General features: G+C 42.2%; 2 protein-coding genes across 3 annotated transcripts in view; both read left to right on the plus strand.

The window, feature by feature from the left end:
• The window catches only part of CFAP299 (cilia and flagella associated protein 299), a 378,861-nt gene that overhangs the window by 90,393 nt on the left and 268,558 nt on the right, over nucleotides 1-19,910 (plus strand). The window lies entirely within an intron of this gene.
• On the plus strand, nucleotides 4,080-5,670 carry LOC141985766 (uncharacterized). Its single transcript, XM_074949960.1, has 2 exons — nucleotides 4,080-4,839; nucleotides 5,421-5,670. Exons 1-2 carry the CDS (start codon nucleotides 4,167-4,169, stop codon nucleotides 5,483-5,485), a joined length of 738 nt encoding a protein of 245 aa, XP_074806061.1. The 5' UTR covers nucleotides 4,080-4,166; the 3' UTR covers nucleotides 5,486-5,670.

Consider the following 19,910-nt stretch of genomic DNA (forward strand, 5'->3'; position numbering starts at 1 on the left):
CCAGAAGTCAATGAAGTCAAGTAGAAGTTTCGTGCTATCTAGATAGTGGCTAAGGGCCTTTTTACCTAGTCTCCCCAAGTAAAGTGTGTAGTCTAATGAAAATCACAGACAGGTTGATATACTGAGAAAATCAGGATATGCACACAAGACCACCTCACCCTTAAGAAATGCTGTGTAAGGAGAGACAGTCATTAGGGCTTAGATCTCACTAAAGACAACAAGAAGACTGTGTGCTCAGCATAGTACAAAACACAGAATAAGGATGATTCTTGTCCCCAAAGTGTTTATTACATAAGCAAGAGAGTTGCACAGAGAAGCTAAAACCCACTGCGAAGTCCAGAAAAGGAATGACTAACATTCTTCTTGTGCCTTTTTTAAAAAAAATGTATTTTGTAATTAATATGATTGATCCACTTCTTGTGAGCATTATGATAATCCAGTAGTTGGAAGTGGAAAGGAACCAAATGCAACAGCTAAATAAAGCACACATTTTTAACAGCAAGAATAATTGACCATTGGAACAGATTACCAAGGGATGTAGTAAATTCTCCATCACTTGGAGTCTTTAAATCAAGACTAGATGGCTTTCTAAAATGTAGCTGGGCTATATGCAGGAATCACTGGGTGAAATCTATGGCTTGTTATGCAGCAGACGAGGTGATCATAGTGGTCCCTTCTGATTTTAAAATCTGTGACTCTGTGAATCCTGTCCATTGTGTCAGTCGCATGTCTTTGATCACATGTACTGTAGCTATGTTTATATCTGTCCTTTGACTGAGGATGTTTTGCCATTTGTCACTTGAGTTTACAATGAAAAGATCATTTTAGATCCTCAGCTACTATTAGAAGACCAGGTACTTTCATTGGCTAAGGGCTTGCTACACAGGGACATTCAGGAAAATTAATCAGAATTAAAGGTCTGAATTTAAAATGGCTTAGTTAAACCGCATTAAACTCCTGTGTGGACACTCTTATTCAGAATTAAAGTGGACATAATTTGATTTAATTTATTCACTTTGGAAGTAAATTAAGCTAAATTGAATTAAGCCCACTTTAATTCTGAATAGGAGTATCCACACATGGGTTTAATGCAGTTTAACTAATCCACTTTAAACATTAATTCTGTTTTTGCCTGTATCCCTATGTAGACAAGCCCTTAGACTACTTTTTTCCCATCTCCTCCTGTCTAGGAGTTGTGTCCTTTGCTGCCATGTTCTGTGTCTTTGTCACCTTGAGATTAGACTTTGGCACTTGGGTCTATACCTTAAATCCACTTGGAAAATGAAGGTGGTTTAAAATGTGGCAGCCTGATTGTTTAATGGAGTATGTCACTGCAATCGTATTACACCAGTGCTTCATCATTGATATGCTTTACCATTAGAACTCAAGATAGTGTTTTTGACCTACAAAGACCTAAATGACTTGAGACCTGTTTACATGAGAAACGTCCTCTTTTCCTACCTGGTACTGCTCCAGTTTCAGTCAAGAACACAACTGCATTTCACTCAATTTTTAGTGGGTTGCCCTTGACTTGAGAAGTCAGCGTTTCACTGGGTCTGAAATACCTGCATTTTTTTGATCTTCCAGGGTCCATAGCAGAGTCCATTTGTTTTCTTCGGTATTTGGGAAGAGAAGAGTTAAATATGCGTAACTATTATTGGGGTGTTGGGTGGAATTAACCTGCTGGCTCATTACCGTGTTTTATGTTTTCAAATACATTTTGGGTGTTACCCCACAATGGATAAAAATAAGCCTCTGGATTTATTATTTTTCTATTGATTATATTGAAAAGTGTGTCAAAACTGCCTGGAGCTTATGACAGGCCCCTTTTATTTATATATAAATCATAATAAATATATTTCTGTTGCACTCATAGGAAATAGTCCTCCTGTGCCCAAAATAATATTTGTAAATTTCAGTGGCTATTAATCAGTGATTTTGTAGCCTGGTGCATGAAGTGCCTGCTTCAAGTTTAAAGTAATGACTCTGAATCTTGTTAAGGTTATTTTTTATTCAGTGTAATTTCAGTCTGTTCTTACTACTTTTTTTAAAGGAGAAAAATTAATCTCATTAAAAAAAAGACAGGTTAGAGAATGTATAATTCAGCCACTTAAAGACATAATGTCTATAAAAGCAACTCTTTCTGAAAAGGGTTAACGGTTTACAGGTCAAATTAAACAAAATACACTTAGGGCTAACTTGGCTTATTTTACCCATTACAGAGCTCTTCTGTGTGGATTTATTGAATGATTTAGACAGAAGTGTTTAAACAGTTAACTCTTTTCTAATGGTCTGGGCTTGATTGGTTTCATATATTTTTATGCCTGCCCAACTCATTTTTCTAGCTTTGCTTTTTAATGCTTGAAAATATAATCCAAAAACATTTTACAGGCTGCGCAGAGGAAAACAACATCATTTGATTATTGCAGTGTTGTTGTAACCATGTTGATCCCAGAATATTAGAGAGACAAGGTGAGAGAGGTAATATCTTTTGCTGGACAAACGTCTGTTGGTGAAAAAGGCAAGTTTTCAAGCGTGAACTCATGCTTCCCTTTTTCACCAACGGAAGCTGGTCCTGTAAAAAATATTACCTCATCCACCTTGTCTCTCTTATCATTTGATTATATGGGGCTAGAGCAACCTCGATGGATAACGTATAGTTTCTGTTGAAGTTATCAGATAAAAAAAGATCTTGCAGTAGCTCAGTAGCCAGGGGTGCTTTGGAGCCTAATTTGCTGGACATTGCATTAACAAAGTCTGCTTTTGTTAAAAGAACAGGAGGACTTGTGGCACCTTAGAGACTAACCAATTTATTTGAGCATAAGCTTTCGTGGGCTACAGCCCACTTCATCGGATGCATAGAATGGAACATATAGTAAGAAGATCTATATTTATAGTGCTTGAATAAATAACATATTGAATCTATTTCCCCTTGTTAAGGATCCTCACACCTTCTTGTCAACTGTCTAAATGGGCCATCTTGATTATCGCTACAGAAGTTTTTTTCTCCTGCTGATAATAGCTCATCTTAATTAATTAGCCTCTTACTCCACCTTTTCATGTTCTCTGTATGTATGTATATATTGTGACGGGGCAAGGCCAGATGGCTATAGAAAAGTAGTGGGAGATAGATATATTAGCTCCAGGCTAAACAAATCCCTGGTACCAGGATGAGTGAAATGGCAGCTGCTCCAGGTCAATTAAGACACCTGGGGCCAATTAAGAACTTTCCAGAAGTCAGGGAGAACGCTAGGTTGATTGGGACACCTGAAGCCAATCAGGGGCTGGCTGAAACTAGTTAAAAGCCTCCCAGTTAGTCAGGTGGGCATGCATGTCAGGAGCTGTGGGAGGAATTTGCGCTGTTTGAGAGACTGAGTAGTACACACCATATCAGGCACAAGGAAGGAGGCCCTGAGGTAAGGGTGAAGTGGAGCTTGAGGCTGCTGTGGGGGAAGTAGCCCAGGGAATTGTACATGTCATGTTTCTAAAAGGTCAGCTACCATAGCTGATACTATTAGGGTCCCTGGGCTGGAGCCTGGAGTAGAGGGTGGGCCTGGTCTCCCCCGCTCCCTTTGCCCACTGATTAATCACTGAGACTGGGAGACAACAGAGACTGTGCAAGGAAGGATAACTTCTCCTCACCTCCCTTGCTGGCTTATGATGAAAATGGCTCAGTAGACTGTGACCCTTGTCTCTAGAGAGAGAAGGGTTACGTGGAGGGTCACAGTGAGCCTCTGAGGCTAGCGAAATCCGCCAGGAAATGCGGGACCCACAGAGGCAAGGACAGAGCTTTGTCACAATATATATCTTCTTACTATGTGTTCCATTCTATTCATCCGATGAAGTGGGCTGTAGCCCATGAAAGCTTATGCTCAAATAAATTTGTTAGTCTCTAAGCCCTGGTCTACACTAGGAGTTGAGGTCGAATTTAGCAGCATTAAATCGATTTAACCCTGCACCTGTCCACACGGTGAAGCCCTTTTTTTTGACTTAAAGGGCTCTTAAAATCGATTTCCTTACTCCACCCCCGACAAGGGGATTAGCGCTTAAATCGGCCTTGCCGGGTTGAATTTGGGGTACTGTGGACGCAATTAGACGGTATTGGCCTCCGGGAGCTATCCCAGAGTGCTCTGTTATGACCGCTCTGGACAGCACTCTCAACTCAGATGCAGTGGCCAGGTAGACAGGAAAAGGCCCGCAAACTTTTGAATTTCAGTTTCCTGTTTGCATGGTCACCTGCAGCTTGCCATGCTGGCCAGAGCTCATCAGCAGAGGTGACCATGCAGAGCGCATCAGCAGAGGTGACCATGATGGAGTCCCAGAATCGCAAAAGAGCTCCAGCATGGACCGAGTGGGAGGTACGGGATCTGATCGCTGTACGGGGAGAGGAATCCGTGCTATCAGAACTCTGTTCCAGTTTTCGAAATGCCAAAACATTTGTCAAAATCTCCCAGGGCATGAAGGACAGAGGCCATAACAGGGACCTGAAACAGTGCCACGTAAAACTTAAGGAGCTGAGGCAAGCCTACCAGAAAACCAGAGAGGCAAACGGCCGCTCCGGGTCAGAGCCCGAAACATGCCGCTTCTATGATGAGCTGCATGCCATTTTAGGGGGTTCAGCCACCACTACCCAAGCCGTATTGTTTGACTCCTTCAATGGAGATGGAGGCAACACAGAAGCAGGTTTTGGGGACGAGGAAGATAGCTCACAGCAAGCAAGTGGAGAAATCGGTTTTCCCGACAGCCAGGAACTGTTTCTCACCCTGGACCTGGAGCCAGTACCCCCCGAACCCACCCAAGGCTGCCTCCCGGACCTGCCAGGCGGAGAAGGGACCCCTGGTGAGTGTACCTTTTAAAATACTATACATGGTTTAAAAGCAAGCATGTTTAATGATTAATTTGCCCTGGCATTTGCGGCTCTCCTGGATGTACTCCGAAAGCCTTTGCAAAAGGTTTCTGGGGAGGGCAGCCTTATTCCGTCCACCGTGGTAGGGCACCTTTACCACACCAGGCCAGTAGCATGTACTCAGGAATCATTGTAAAACAAAGCATTGCAGTGTATGTTTGCTGGCATTCAAACAACATCCGTTCTTTATCTCTCTGTGTTATCCTCAGGAGAGTGATATCATTCATGGTCACCTGGTTGAAATAGGGTGCTTTTCTTAAGGGGACATTCAGAGGTGCCCGTTCCTGCTGGGCTGTTTGCCTGTGGCTGAACAGAAATGTTCCCCGCTGTTAGCCACAGGGAGGGGTGAGGGGCTAGCCACGTGGTTGGGGGAGGCAAAATGCGACCTTGGAACGAAAGCACATGTGCTGTGTATGTAATGTTAACAGCAAGGTTTACCGTGAAAGAGTGTACCCATTGTTCTATAAAATGTGTCTTTTTTAATACCACTGTCCCTTTTTTTTTTCTGCACCAGCTGCATGTGTTTCAAGGATCACAGGATCTTCTCCTTCCCAGAGGCTAGTGAAGATTAGAAGGTGAAAAAAATGCACTCGTGATGAAATGTTCTCTGAGCTCATGCTGTCCTCCCACACTGACAGAGCACAGACGAATGCGTGGAGGCAGACAATGTCAGAGTGCAGGAAAGCACAAAATGACCGGGAGGAGAGGTGGTGGGCTGAAGAGAGTAAATGGCGGGCTGAAGAGAGGGCTGAAGCTGAAAGGTGGCGGCAGCGTGATGAGAGGAGGCAGGATTCAATGCTGAGGCTGCTGGAGGATCAAACTAATGCACTCCAGCGTATGGTTGAGCTGCAGGAAAGGCAGCAGGAGCACAGACCGCCGCTACAACCCCTGTGTAACCAACCGCCCTCCTCCCCAAGTTCCATAGCCTCCTCACCCAGACGCCCAAGAACGCGGTGGGGGGGCCTCCGGCCACCCGGCCACTCCACCCCGGAGGATTGCCCAAGCAACAAAAGGCTGGCATTCAATAAGTTTTAAACTTTTAAAGTGCTGTGTGTCCTTGTCCTTCCCTCCTCCTCCACCCCTCCTGGTGCTTCTCTCCTCCACCACCCCTCACAGGATACCTTGGGAGTTATCCCCCCTATTTGTGTGATGAATTAATAAAGAATGCATGAAAGTGAAGCAACAATGACTTTATTGCCTCTGCAAGTGGTGATCGAAGGGAGGAGGGGAGGGTGCTTAGCTTACAGGGAAGTAGAGTGAACCAAGGGGCAGGGGGTTTCATCAAGGAGAAACAAACAGAACTTTCACACCGTAGCCTGGCCAGACATGAAACTGATCTTCAAAGCTTCTCTGATGCGCACTGCGCCCTCCTGTGCTCTTCTAACCGCCCTGGTTTTGGGCTGCACGTAACCAGCAGCCAGGCGATTTGCCTCAACCTCCCATCCCGCCATAAACGTCTCCCCCTTACTCTCACAGATATTGTGGAGCACACAGCAAGCAGTAATAACAGTGGGAATATTGGTTTCACTGCGGTCTAACCGAGTCAGTAAACTGCACCAGCACGCTTTTGAACGTCCAAATGCACATTCTACCACCATTCTGCACTTGCTCAGCCTGTAGTTGAATAGCTCCTGACTACTGTCCAGGCTGCCTGTGTATGGCTTCATGAGCCATGGCATTAAGGGGTAGGTTGGGTCCCCAAGGATAACTATAGGCATTTCAACATCCCCAACGGTTATTTTCTGGTGTGGGAATAAAGTCCCTTCCTGCAGCTTTTGAAACGGACCAGAGTTCCTGAAGATGCGAGCGTCATGTACCTTTCCCGGCCATCCCACGTTGATGTGGATGAAACGTCCCTTGTGATCCACCAGTGCTTGCAGCACTATTGAAAAGTACCCCTTGTGGTTTATGTACTCGCCGGCTTGGTGCTCCGGTGCCAAGATAGGGATATGGGTTCCGTCTATGGCCCCACCACAGTTAGAGAATCCCATTGCAGCAAAGCCATCCACTATGACCTGCACATTTTCCAGGGTCACTTCCCTTGATATCAGCAGATCTTTGATTGCGTTGGCTACTTGCATCACAGCAGCCCCCACAGTAGATTTGCCCACTCCAAATTGATTCCCAACTGACCGGTAGCTGTCTGGTGTTGCAAGCTTCCACAGGGCTATTGCCACTCGCTTCTCAACTGTGAAGGCTGTTCTCATCTTGGTATTCATGCGCTTCAGGGCAGGGGAAAGCAAGTCACAAAGTTCTATGAAAGTGCCCTTACACATGCGAAGGTTTCGCAGCCACTGGGAATCGTCCCAGACCTGCAACACTATGCGGTCCCACCAGTCTGTGCTTGTTTCCCGGGCCCAGAATCGGCGTTCCACGGCATGAACTTGCCACATTAGCACCATGATGCCTGCATTGCCAGGGCCCATGCTTTGAGAGAAGTCTGTGTCCATGTCCTCATCACTCTCGTCACCGCGCTGACGTTGCCTACTTGCCCGGTTTCGCTTTGCTAGGTTCTGGTGCTGCATATACTGTTGGATAATGCGTGTGGTGTTTAATGTGCTCCTAATTGCCAAAGTGAGCTGAGCGGGCTCCATGCTTGCCGTGGTATGGCGTCTACACAGAAAAAAGGCGCGGAACGATTGTCTGCCATTGCTTTCACAGAGGGAGGGAGGGAAGGAGGACCTGATGACATGTACCCAGAACCACCCGCGATGATGTTTTTTGCCTCATCAGGCATTGGGATCTCAACCCAGAATTCCAATGGGCAGCGGAGACTGTGGGATAGCTACCCACAGTGCAAAACTCCAGAAATCGACGCTAGTCTTGGTACTGTGGAAGCACTCCACCGAATTAATGCACTTAATGCACTTAGAGCATTTTGTGTGGGGACACACACAATTGACTATTTAAAAACGATTTCTAAAAAAAGACTTCTATAAATTCGACCTAATTTCACAGTGTAGACATACCCTAAGGTGCCACAAGTACTCCTGTTCTTTTTGTGGATACAGACTAACACGACTGCTACTCTGAAATCTGCTTTTGTTGTTGCTCAGAGTTTATGGAAGGCTTGGAAAGAGGGTCTCTGTAATCTAGAAAGTTAGGCCAGGACCTTGTGTAAAATTTTTCAGTCAGGTGGTTGGTTTTCAAACTAAAAATCTAGGACATGGTTCCTAATGTGGGATGGAGTAGAGGGGGTTAATGAAGAGGATGGTTTGGGTTGGGGGGACAGGGAGGTGTGCATATAAAGGTTTGCTTTCTCCCTGTCAACCAAGCAAATTAACTTCTCTGTCCTTTTTCACCAATTTCTTGCCTCTCAAAATAATAAATGGTCATGCTACCATAAAGGGAGGGTTATGAAAAAATGGTTTATCTCACTGCATCCGCTTTATGTTTTCTCTCTTGTCCAGCTCTGTATTAAAAATTATCTCCCTTGTTTGAATCTTACTTTATTTCTTGCCTTGTCCATTTTTCTCTGCCCTCTTTTGCTCACCACCTCCTCTTGAGTTTTCTGTTTCTATATTTTTAATGCTTTTGTCTTCTTTATTTCCATTTCCACAGTTTCTTTTCTGCTGTTTCTTCTCTCTCCTAATCCTTCAATATGCTCCTCTTTTCCTATTCCCCCAACCCAACCCCCCCAACTCTCCCTGCCCCACTACACTCACTCTCTTTCTCTCAGTTTCACTGGTTTAGATAGCTGGTGGCTTCTTCTTTTGGCCAGTCTGCAGGAGGGGTTAAAAATGGGACAAAGCTCATCATTTTTTGTAAAACCAACACCAGGACAAACCTGAAAACAGTGACACATCCAGTTTTCAGGGACACTTGGTAACTCTAGTCAGGTAGGGGGAAGATTCAGAGGTGAGTTTTTTTTCTTTCAATTTTCACGAACGTGAATTGTTTTTTCCTACAATATTTTGTCATTAAACATCCACCTTTATTGAATGTAGACTTTTGCCATATCATGCATCCAAATACAAGTAAAATTCATTCATACATATTAGTTTAAAACTGGCAATATATACTCCAAGTAGAAATGACTGTATCTAATTCACCGTGATTCATAGATGATAGTATTGGGTATTTGTGAGTTCTGTTCTATCTAGTTTCTTATACTGCACTCATTACCATAGTATCTGAGTTCCTTCCAGTAGCACATTAAGCAACCTAACTAACCTCTGTCACGAAAATTGTCATAGTGCTACTTGTTTAAGAAGTTAGTCAGTGAATTGATGACAATATTTAAATAACACCATATGACTAAAGGGGGTGTCAGAGGCCCAACAAGAGCAGTCAGGGCCAAGAGTCAAAGCATGGTAAACCTGAGGGTAGGAGTAGCCGAGGAGTTTCATAGTCAAATCCAGGCCAGGGTAGATACCGAGGGTCGGAGTCCAAGTTAGGCTTCAGTGTCCGAGTCAGGAGGCGAAGTCCAAAACAGGCCAAGGTCAAGCCAGGAGTTTAAGAGCATAGACCAGGAACAGTCGTAGCAGCTATAGAAGATCTGTGCTGTTGCCTGGACACTTCCTGGAATGCCTCTTGGGTTTATATCGGGCAGAGAGCCAATCAAGGAGCCACAGGGCTGCTGCCTGTCAGACCCTTGAGGAGGAACTTCCCAAGTCTGTGTCCACAGCAGGTCATGGTGTGCAGGTTGGTTACAGCTGGTGCTGGATGGTAGCCTGGAGATGTTATCTGCCTGATTGCTCTGCAGGCCTGGTTGCTAGACCCCTGAGGGTTTACAGTGTGGCAGATTCTGGGCCCAAACTGTTTCTTTTTGGTCAATTGATATTGAAGGAAATTGGTTTGTAATTTTTCACATTGAGGGTGCAAGCTGCAGCATTTTAGATTATGGCATTTTTCAGAAATGTGGCTTCACTTCAGGAAAGCATTTAGGCATGTGCTTTCTTGAATCTGGGCCTATTGACAGGAGGCTCAGAAATAGCAATAACAATGAAATGGTTTATTTTATGGTTTTCTATTTTATACATATTTCTCATTATATGAAATTTCAGAATATGACACTGAGCAAAATGACTGCAATTCCACTATAAGTAGAGTTTGGTTGCTGAACTTGTTCTTTAGCTGTCTCTAGTAGTTGTTTGAAAACCATCACACGTCGTTTGGCAGAGTTTTGTACAACTGGCGGTCTCTGTTCAATAAAGACACTTAATGAAGCTGTCCAGTGAGATGAACTGGTTTTCACCCCTAGGTAGAGTGATTTTTTCCAGATTAGGGTTGAGGTCATTGGTGGCACAAACTGGATCAGTTTACATTACGTCTATCTGTGCTATAGTTACAGCATGTTGTAATACAACTTTAAAAATTCTTCTCAATCACCCTGGCTCTGGCAGTCAATTTCACACTTCTCCTTGTAAAATTTCACACCAAGAAGTGGTTACCAAACTGACAAAATCAAAGAGATTGAAAGAAGTGAGAAAGTATGCCAGGAAATGCCCCATAAGTCTTGTTTTATTGCATTTGATAAACATTAGTGGTGGTGTGCTGGAGTGGGGCCAGATTCCAGACTAATTCAAGTTCTGGTTCTGCTGTTGACCAGATTTCAACAAAAATCCAAGCTTGCAGAACCCGAACATGGCTGCCTCCATTCTGCTTGTGTTTCAGATATGGGCTTCTGGAACACAGGCTTTTTCTTGTGATTGGGCATGACAGAATTCCTATCTAGTAAACCGCAAATTAAGTTTGGGTTTGAACCAACAGAGATTTCAATATAGTGTCTTTCATCTTCCACCCAACCATTTGTCCAGTCCTAATATGATGCAGAGAAGCTCTTTTAGCTCTGGAGTGAAGCCTTAATTTTGTCAATAAAGCAGGCAGATATAACTCTGAATACACACAGGGACCAGATCTGTTTAGTATTAACATTTCATTCTTACATAATGAATATTGAGAGTAGAACTACACTTCAGTGGCCAGACTATGAGTGTTATTTACTGTCCCATATTAGGGATGAAGCAGAACTGTGTTCCATCAGTGGGGATGCTGAGTTCCAAGGATGCAGGGGGAGCACGCCTGCTGCTCTTTAGGCAGGTGAAGTATAAGTTCCCCAAAGTAGCCAGGCAACTTTGCTCACTTGTCAGAGGGGGTGAATAGGATGTTTCACTCCTCCAGCCCCCAAGCCCGGAAACTGCTGGGTTTCCCTTCCCATGGCTCAAACCAGATACTCAAGTATCAGCTGAGATTGCTCAACTGTGTTCAGCAGCACAAACATGGTCAATAGTCATCATATTCAGGAAATGTTGCATTCAATTTGCCCACCCGTAAAAGAAAGACCACTTTGCTAGTGACCACAAACTAGCAGATTAGACATTCAGCAGTGGTACTGTATTGAGGCCCCTTTCTCCCTCCTTGCACGCTACTGCTGAGGGATCATCCTAATACCACAATGGGGATTGGAAGGAGGGAGTTGTTTCTACTTGCACAAGAATGCATGTATGTGCATAATGTAGAAACACTTCAAACTCAGCTTCTAGCCCAGCTCCCTGTTTGAGGCTGTGCACGGGTACTTAACTCCCAATAGTTGTGTGGCTCCACTGAGCGGTGAAAGGGGTATGAATGACCCAGAAGTTTAAAACTCTGGAGACTGACAGAAAGGGAGCTCATATTTTAAATTCCTGGGCAGCTTCAAAACTAAATACCAAAGAACTTTATTTTCTTTTGGCCCTTCCACAGCATTCTGACCATTTCCCCTTCACTCTTCCCCACTGTAGTGTCCATGACCTTCTGGGTATTCTGCACACACACTATTTTCTTCTGGACTGGTTCCTATGTTGTCCATTCAAGACAGGAATTAGGCACTTGTATGGAAAGGAGACTAATCTTCCAGATCTTCAAACCTACATGCACATGTATAACATACAAAGTAATCCCTTTTAGTGGTGCAGCAGTTCTGCATTTAAGATTAGTGTGTGTAAAAACTAATTTAGATTGCAAGGTAAAATGAAAGATTGTAAAGCTTTTAGGCACGAACCATATCTTTCAATGACTTCTGTGAAACACTGAGCACACCTTTAGGCACAATAAAATTCTAAATAATTTTCTGAAAACTGATTAACTTATTTCATTGACATTGCAATTATACTGAAAGTATTTAGGATAAAAAAAGCCAAAAGGTCTTTTTAAAACTTTTTTCATTGACTTACTCTCAAAAACAGCTGATTCCCTTTGAATCAAACTCCCCATCCCCCACCCAAAAATCAACTTGCGGTAGAACTAAAACAGGAAAATTTTGACTCACAAGCTCAGTATTTGTTACATATATAAATAGCACCGGAGAAGAGAGGGTTATAATGGAAAGTCTTAGACAGCTGTGTCATCTGTACATCAGAACTGCAGCGCTTGGAGTATTTTTACATAGAGGAGCTATTTGAACAAGAGATAGGCACTCTTTTATTGTTCACCATGCTAAATAAAGTAAGTAAAGGTATGAGTCCAATGGGGTTGTACAAGAGAAGAGAGCAGAATTAAGTCAAAATTTGTAACCGTACAAGACGTAACGCAAGCCATGTGTAATAAAACAGGTTATATATGCTGGAAAACAAATGGTACTGGAGCATGAAAGTGTCAGTCTCCTTTGGCAAACTGTACATCCGTTAAATCAGAGTACTGCATATAATTAGGCTTGGCAGGATTAGATTTTTATTGATAAAGGTCGATTTCACCGTACACGCACAAACAGATGAAAATATATTGCCATAGATGATGATCAAAATGTACAGATAGGCAATGGAAGAAAAATGCTGCTCAGGAACTTAGGAGTTTGATTTAAAGATTTTTTTGGGGGTATGTTTTGACATATGATGTTGACAATTTGTGTTTTAAAGGTTATAAAGCTTTAACTTTTTGAATCTCAGTGTCTATTGTCAATAAATAATTGTCTGGCCCACCCCATGTCCCACAATTGAAATGTGAAAATTTCAATTGATAAAAATAGAAAAAATGCTAAAAATAATCAATAGTATCCATCAAAATTAGGTATATAAAAAAAATCTAATTCTGCCAAACCTACGTATAATAGCTAGAGATAGGCCTTAGCCAAAATCTCAGATAACTATCACTCCTAAACTTGGGCATGGTGGTGGTTTGGAATTCCAACTTTCATCTGGATCTGAATTTCACAGACAGCCAAAACTTTGGGCCCAGACATTGCTGAACTTTGTGGAGTATGAAATCTATTTCTGAGTTCAAGCCCATCTCTAATAATAAAACAAGTGCATACTCTTGGTCTGGCAGGAGTTTTTTTTTCTTTCCTCCAAAAATGAAGCTGATTTGCTAATAACATCTGCAACAGTTAATTCTATGTGGAGTAGTATTAATTACATTCCTTGGAGGAGTAATGTTCCTCCAATTATTTATGACCTGATGAACTGTGTTGCTAGTTACCCTGTTTCAAAAATAAGCAACTTTTTTAGAACATGCTACATGCAGAACCAATACTCACACTCAAGGGTCAGGGTTCATAAATGAAATTAAGTAAGCAACTCCAATTGAAATGCAAACCCTTTATAGTAATACACTTTTAGTTATGCAACACATTTTATAAATAAAACAGCTAAAAATCTCTGTTGCCTTTATTTTGATCTCACTTCACTAGTATACAGTAAGGGAATTGTGTTTACAAGCTTAGCATTTGCAATAGAAAACACAATAGCTATAATTATTCCACTGTGATATAGGTCTTTATCTGTTCAATCTGTGTATCATGGACTTCAGTAACTCTTCAAATTGAATGCCTCACTCTCAACTCAAACTCCCTTTAAAGTACTTACCAACAAGCAACAAATTTACCAACACTTTTCAGCAAGTAGTACAGGCTAATAAGGGGGCTTTTTAGAAGGTTGTTCAAAGGGAAACTTTAACAGAATTAAATTGCGGTGTTGAAAATACTTCGGTTTCTCACTAGGGTTGATGAAATAAAGAAGGCAAGAACAAAATAAAAAATTCAGTGACTGATTTTTTTTAAAGTTTAGTAAGTGCAAAGAACACTTAATTATATAACAGAAGGATTGTTAAATTATATAGTTTGATATTTTGGAATTGCTTCCTTTATTTATGTGGTTTATTGCATTGATCTTCAGAGATAAGAGGGATGACCCCCCCAAACATAACGTCAGGCCCCAAGTTTGGAAAAGTTTGGATCTACAGCCAAATGTTGTAGCTCAGCCCATTTCTAAAATAACCAGTTTAGGGGCAACATGTATACACTGACTTTGTTTTCCTCTTTCACAAAAGTAAAGAAAAATGAATCTATTGTTAACCAGTTCTCTGCACATTTTGTAAGATGCACTGGTGCCTGCTCCAGATGTCATGTTGTAATAAGTAGAATTGCTAGTTTTAAGTTATTTGAAAAGGAGTCAGCAGGGAATGTTTGTGAGCAATGGAAACAGCTTGGCACAGAATCATAGAAGTTGGAGATAGAAAAGACTTATTAGGTCATCTAGTCCTTCTCCCCTGATAATGCAAGCTTATTCCCTACTCTATTTTCAAGTGCTTTTGTTCAGTGTAGTTGTAAATGCCTTTAGCAAAGAGGCTTCTACCACTTCCCTTGATGACACTATTTCACAGTCTATTAGATCTCATTTTGGGGACAGTTTCCCTAGATATTCAGCATTATTTTCCCTTTTCTTATTTTCATCTCCTTACGCCTTATGCCGGACTTCATTCCTTGCATTTGCAAAAGAACAAAAAAAGGAGGATTTATAATTTGGGACTCATCATATGTTTCTGTTCTTACATATGTTTATCTTTTATTGTCACTACTATTCTCTGCAGGAGTAAAAACATGCTGCTTGAACAACATGCAGGTAAAAAGATCAAAAGAAAGAAGTCAGCCATTCTAAGCTGTCAGACCAGCACCAAGGCTGACTGCCGGGTTGCTGTCTCCTGGATAGTGATCGTGGCAGTCAGACAGACTTATTTCAGAGTAGCAGCCATGTTAGTCTGTATTCGCAAAAAGAAAAGGAGTACTTGTGGCACCTTAGAGACTAACCAATTTATTTGAGCATAAGCTTTCGTGAGCTACAGCTCACCGATGAAGTGAGCTATAGCTCACGAAAGCTTATGCTCAAATAAATTTGTTAGACAGACTTATGACCTTCTGTCATCTTGAGCCATGACATGTGACCAGGGCCAGGAAATGAAGTTCAGTCTCATACCAGCATTCCTGCATGTCACACCTTCATCACAGGGTGACATGGTCTCTGTGTGTATATAATGTCTTCTGCAGTTTCCACGATATGCTATGCATCCGATGAAGTGAGCTGTAGCTCACGAAAGCTCATGCTCAAATAAACTGGTTAGTCTCTAAGGTGCCACAAGTACTTCTTTTCTTTTTTCTTTTTAAGAAGAAAACTATAACTTGGGCAAAACTATAGCAAAGGAAGTCACCTGAATCCCTCATTCTAAAAAGAAACGATTTGATGCCATTACTAGCCATCAGTCAAAATTGTCCAAGTGTTGCTACTGTCAACTTTAGTACTGTATTTTAGCTAATGGTTTGTCTTGATGAGTAGTTAATGCATGGCAAGCTGAACTCTGTGCTTTGATCCACTCCATTTTCAAATGGCTTTTTACCTCAGCCCTAAGTAATTTTCTTGGATTGTTTTGGACACTATCACATCATATCCCTTGGCTGATATGTAAAATATATATATTATGATTCCTAGAGCATTATGAATGCAAATATGTTGACACTGAGATTAGACTATCATATCCCTTGGCTTTGTGCCAAAAGCATAAGAAAAAAACATTAGTACCCGGTGCTTTTGTACTCTGGAATCCAGATCTAAACAAAAAGTTCAACTAAAAATAAAAGTCTCAGGCTGCTCAGAATTTCTTCCTAATGATAAATATCCTTCACAGAAATCCGCTCTCAGGTCTTGCAATGTATAGCATTTGCTTTGGCAGTGGTCTCTAAGCTTTCAGAATTTTCTGGAACACTTTTTAGGCAGCAGCTGCATGCACCTCAAGTAGAGGTGGTAGTTATAGCACGTCGGAGCACACAACTGTCAATTCCTTCCCATTCCCCCCCCCCCCCCCGCCACCCAACACACACCCTCTTGCCTGAGGGGTCCCTGTGGTATTCACCGTATGGTAGATCCTGAACGGCAGGGGACTTTTTCTACCAGCTGGTCTTCAAAGACATCTCCTACCCTTCATAGTGGTTTTGGCATTTTTAGCCAAACTCAGGGGCTTTTACCAGAATAGCCCTGACTACTACTTTTGAGTGCTGAGTGATTCAATAACTTGGGTGAACATTGGCACTTCAGTCCCTCAGAAGTGGCACAGACTCAGTTGATGTATACTAAAGCATGGCAAAAGATCTCTGAATGTTTGCAGTAAAAATTATTCTACCAGTTGCCACCACTGTTTCTGAAAGAGTCCTGCATATACTCCTACATGCAGTTAAATTGCACTCAGCACTGTTTTAGCTACATCCATTGCTGACCCCTGTTGTGATCAATCAACAATTTTGTTGTTGTAGGCAAGGCAACATACTGATGCTGGACAGTAGGCCTATAGGAGTCTCCCTCCTCAGCAGACAGAAGGGGTATTCCCTAAAAAACGATCTGCAGTTTCCTGATCAGAAAAAGAGTCGAAAAGATTGATTTTCTGTGAGCCGCAGTGGAAGTTAACTGTCTCATACAACCAGGGGTGAAAGTAACTTAAGGGACTTACTGGTACGCAGGGCCGGGGTCCTGAGCAAGGGGCGGGGCCTTTAAATCCCATTGCCCTTTAAATTACCACCTTTACCCCAGGGCTCCAGCAGCAATTTAAAGGGCCTGGGGCTGCTGTAGCGGCGACCAGGAGTCCTGCGCCCTTTAAATCACCACCGGAGCCCCATTGTAGCGGCAGCGACCGGGAGCCCCGGGGCTCTGGCAGTGATTTAAAGGGCCAGGGGCTCCGGCCGCTGCTGGGATCCCAGGGCCCTTTTAAATTGCCAGCCTGGGGAAGCTGCCCGCTGCCGGTACAGTCCGCTGTGTACCGGCTTCTGCCAGTACGCCGTACCAGACCAGACCAGCTTACTTTCACCTCTTCATACGTTAGATCTTTTTCACCGTGGTTCAGAGGAAATTGATCTTTTTGTCACTCTACTGATCATTTCAGGCTTATGAGCTAGATTTCTTGTGGTGTGGTTCAACAATGAAGTAAGAGGATGTGAACTGGGACAGAAAACTTGTTAGCAGCAGGGCCACAGATAACCTTCTTTAAACCCATCCTAAATCCGGATTTTGCGAATTAATAGGCTGCTTTGTTTTATGTCAGTTGTAGAAATATAGTGGCTGTAAGTGTTATCTTCCTGGCTATTTAAGATAAATCTTATAACTATTGACCTTTAAAGGCCCCAAAGACTGAGGCAGTACATCGATTTTCTGACCAGAGTACAGTTTTTAGATGTCCAACTTGAAACACCATAAAGAGATGTGATTTTCAGAGGCTGGGTGCTCAACACTTCATGAAAACCAGCCACCTTTAAAGTTCTCAAGCTGAGCATCCAAAATCTCGAGTCACTATTGAAAACATGTAGGCCATTGTCTTTTCATTTGTAGCTTTAAGTTATATCATGTTACCCAAAGATAGGTTTGGAACAGTTATATGAGCACAATGTCATTTAGGTTCTTAAAGTCAGTTTTTGTGACAGTATCATTAGCATTAGTTCATGTTCGTTGGTCTGCTACAATGCAGATCTAGTGTATGAAAACATCTCACACAGTGCTCTCCATTTTGCTAAACTGCTGTTATCAGAAACATCTCTTTGCTAGCCCGGAGGGACTTCCTGTAATTGGGTATTTGAGTCATAGTTGAGTTGCATGGCTATGAAACAAAGGCTAGATTATCCAAAGCAAAATAATGTATTTTGCTTGAGGGATATAAGCCCTTGACTGCTGGTGTCTTAAAGTGAGATTGCTACACTCACTTTCATTTTGGTTCCCATTGTTAGGTCCAAAACGTACATTGTAAAGTGCCTCTTTCTTCCTGTAGCCTTTAAGAAAGTTTATTTTTAACTTAAAGAATAGTGGGTAGTTTTGAACAGAATGTGGAAGTTAGCTTACTAATAAACTGCTACAGTTCCTATGGTCATTTTTATAGAAGGTAATCAGTCACTGTAAGAATCACAGAATATATCCAGGTTAGAGTTGTATTAATCAAGTATACAAATTTTTCCTAGTAATAACATAAGAAAGAGTGCACTCTTGAGCTATGAACTACTTATGCTGATATTTATACAATGTAACAGTAAAAAAGTGGATTTGTAACAAAGCAAAGCCTTTATCTTTCACTTATATAGACACAGGAGTAACTCAACTGTGTGCTTTTTTTTTTCCCTCTCTCTCTCGGAGTGTGGACTAACTTTGTCAGTTATCATTTTAGAAAATGTAATGCATGGAATGTTTTACCCAGAACTTTTGTTAAGTTTCTTTCTTTTTTGAATAAAATATTTGTTAAGGTTTCTTGAATTTCTTCAAGGGGCAACATGTATCAACAACATGTAACAAAAACTATATTATGGCTTCTTCCACCTCAAAAGTTTGGGTTTTGCTATTCATGCTTACAAGAATTAAATTTTGTAGGACCTAAGAGTTGTTTCTTCATTCATTATATATTTTAATTTCCAGCATTTCCTATTCCCAAGGAATAAAAACCTGCAACGTACTAAAAAGTATGGATATTTTTGTTGAACTTAAATAAATGAAAAAATAGAATAAAAATCAGTCTCTCAAATGGAAACTATAACATCTTTTAAATTCTTTTTTCTCAAGAGTAAATTCTAACCCAGCTGTTATCCCCACCTCAAAAGTGACTTTTCCTTTCAAGATGATTTTACTCCCAAGAAAACACACCCACACACATAATAATTGAAAATCCTGAGCAAAATGTGCTGCAAGTCAGTGACATAGGAAAAAAAATTATTTGATTGATATTATTTTCAATTTTGTCTATTATCTTGGGGATGTGGGCTGGAAGAGGGAGAGAGGGTATATGTGTATATACGTCATACAATATATAACACAATATTTCAACCCTACGCAAAACCTGAGCACATGAGGTTTGCCATGTGGCACGACATGCTCCCCCATCCACAGGTCACAGTATGCTAATGAGGTTATTCAGTCTCAAGTCTGCAGAATATGGCTGCTTCTTTCATTGCTGGGGGAGAAGATCCATTCTGTTGTGGACAAAAAGACCAAGCTCTTTCCCCCTCCCTTGGTCTGCCTAAAAGGTGTGCAATGCAGAGATATGCCACAGAGCAGCATGGTTGCATAAGGCACTGGTACTATATGTCCATGTCTAGGGTCTTGACTGCTAGAGTCTCATGATGATATCAGAATCTCAGCTTTCATTAAAAAACCAAATGTTTCTAGCCTTCATGGATGAAGTGAAATGTTTGAAAATGTGAACTAAGGGCAGGTTTACACTTAAATCGCTGCATTGGAACAGGTGCAGTGCTTAAGTGAAGATGCTCCTATGCCGATGGGATAGGATCTCCTGTCAGTGTAGTTAAGCCACCTCCCCGAGAGGCGGTAGCTATGTCAATAGGAGAAGCTCTTCCATTGACACAGTGCTGTCTACATGGGGGTTTGAAGCCAGTATAACTAGGTCACTTAGGAGTGTGGATTTTTCATACCCCTCAGTGACATAGTTTTACTGACATAGGTCTGTAGTGTAGACCTGACCTAAGTGTAACTGTAACGGGGCACTGACTCACCCAGTGGCGCCTCCTGCTGGCTGTGTGGGAATTAGCTCTTTTTACCAGCTCCAGAGCGCCCTCTGCCGGTGTCTCGCTGTCGTTGGCCCCCGTGTCCCTCCCGGACACCAATGCCCTTTTACCTGGGGTGCTGACCCTCCAGGCAATACCCCACAGATCTGGGTCTCCCCTCCTTGGGGAACCCCCCACCCTCTATCCCCACCTTGCCTCAGCCTATGGGCTACTGCCAGTCACCATCTAGCCCTCTTTCACTGGGGCCGACTGCAGTCTATATAAGCCAGTCAT

The sequence above is a fragment of the Natator depressus genome, chromosome 4 (assembly GCF_965152275.1).
Source record: "Natator depressus isolate rNatDep1 chromosome 4, rNatDep2.hap1, whole genome shotgun sequence".
Classification (NCBI taxonomy): Eukaryota; Metazoa; Chordata; order Testudines; family Cheloniidae; genus Natator; species Natator depressus.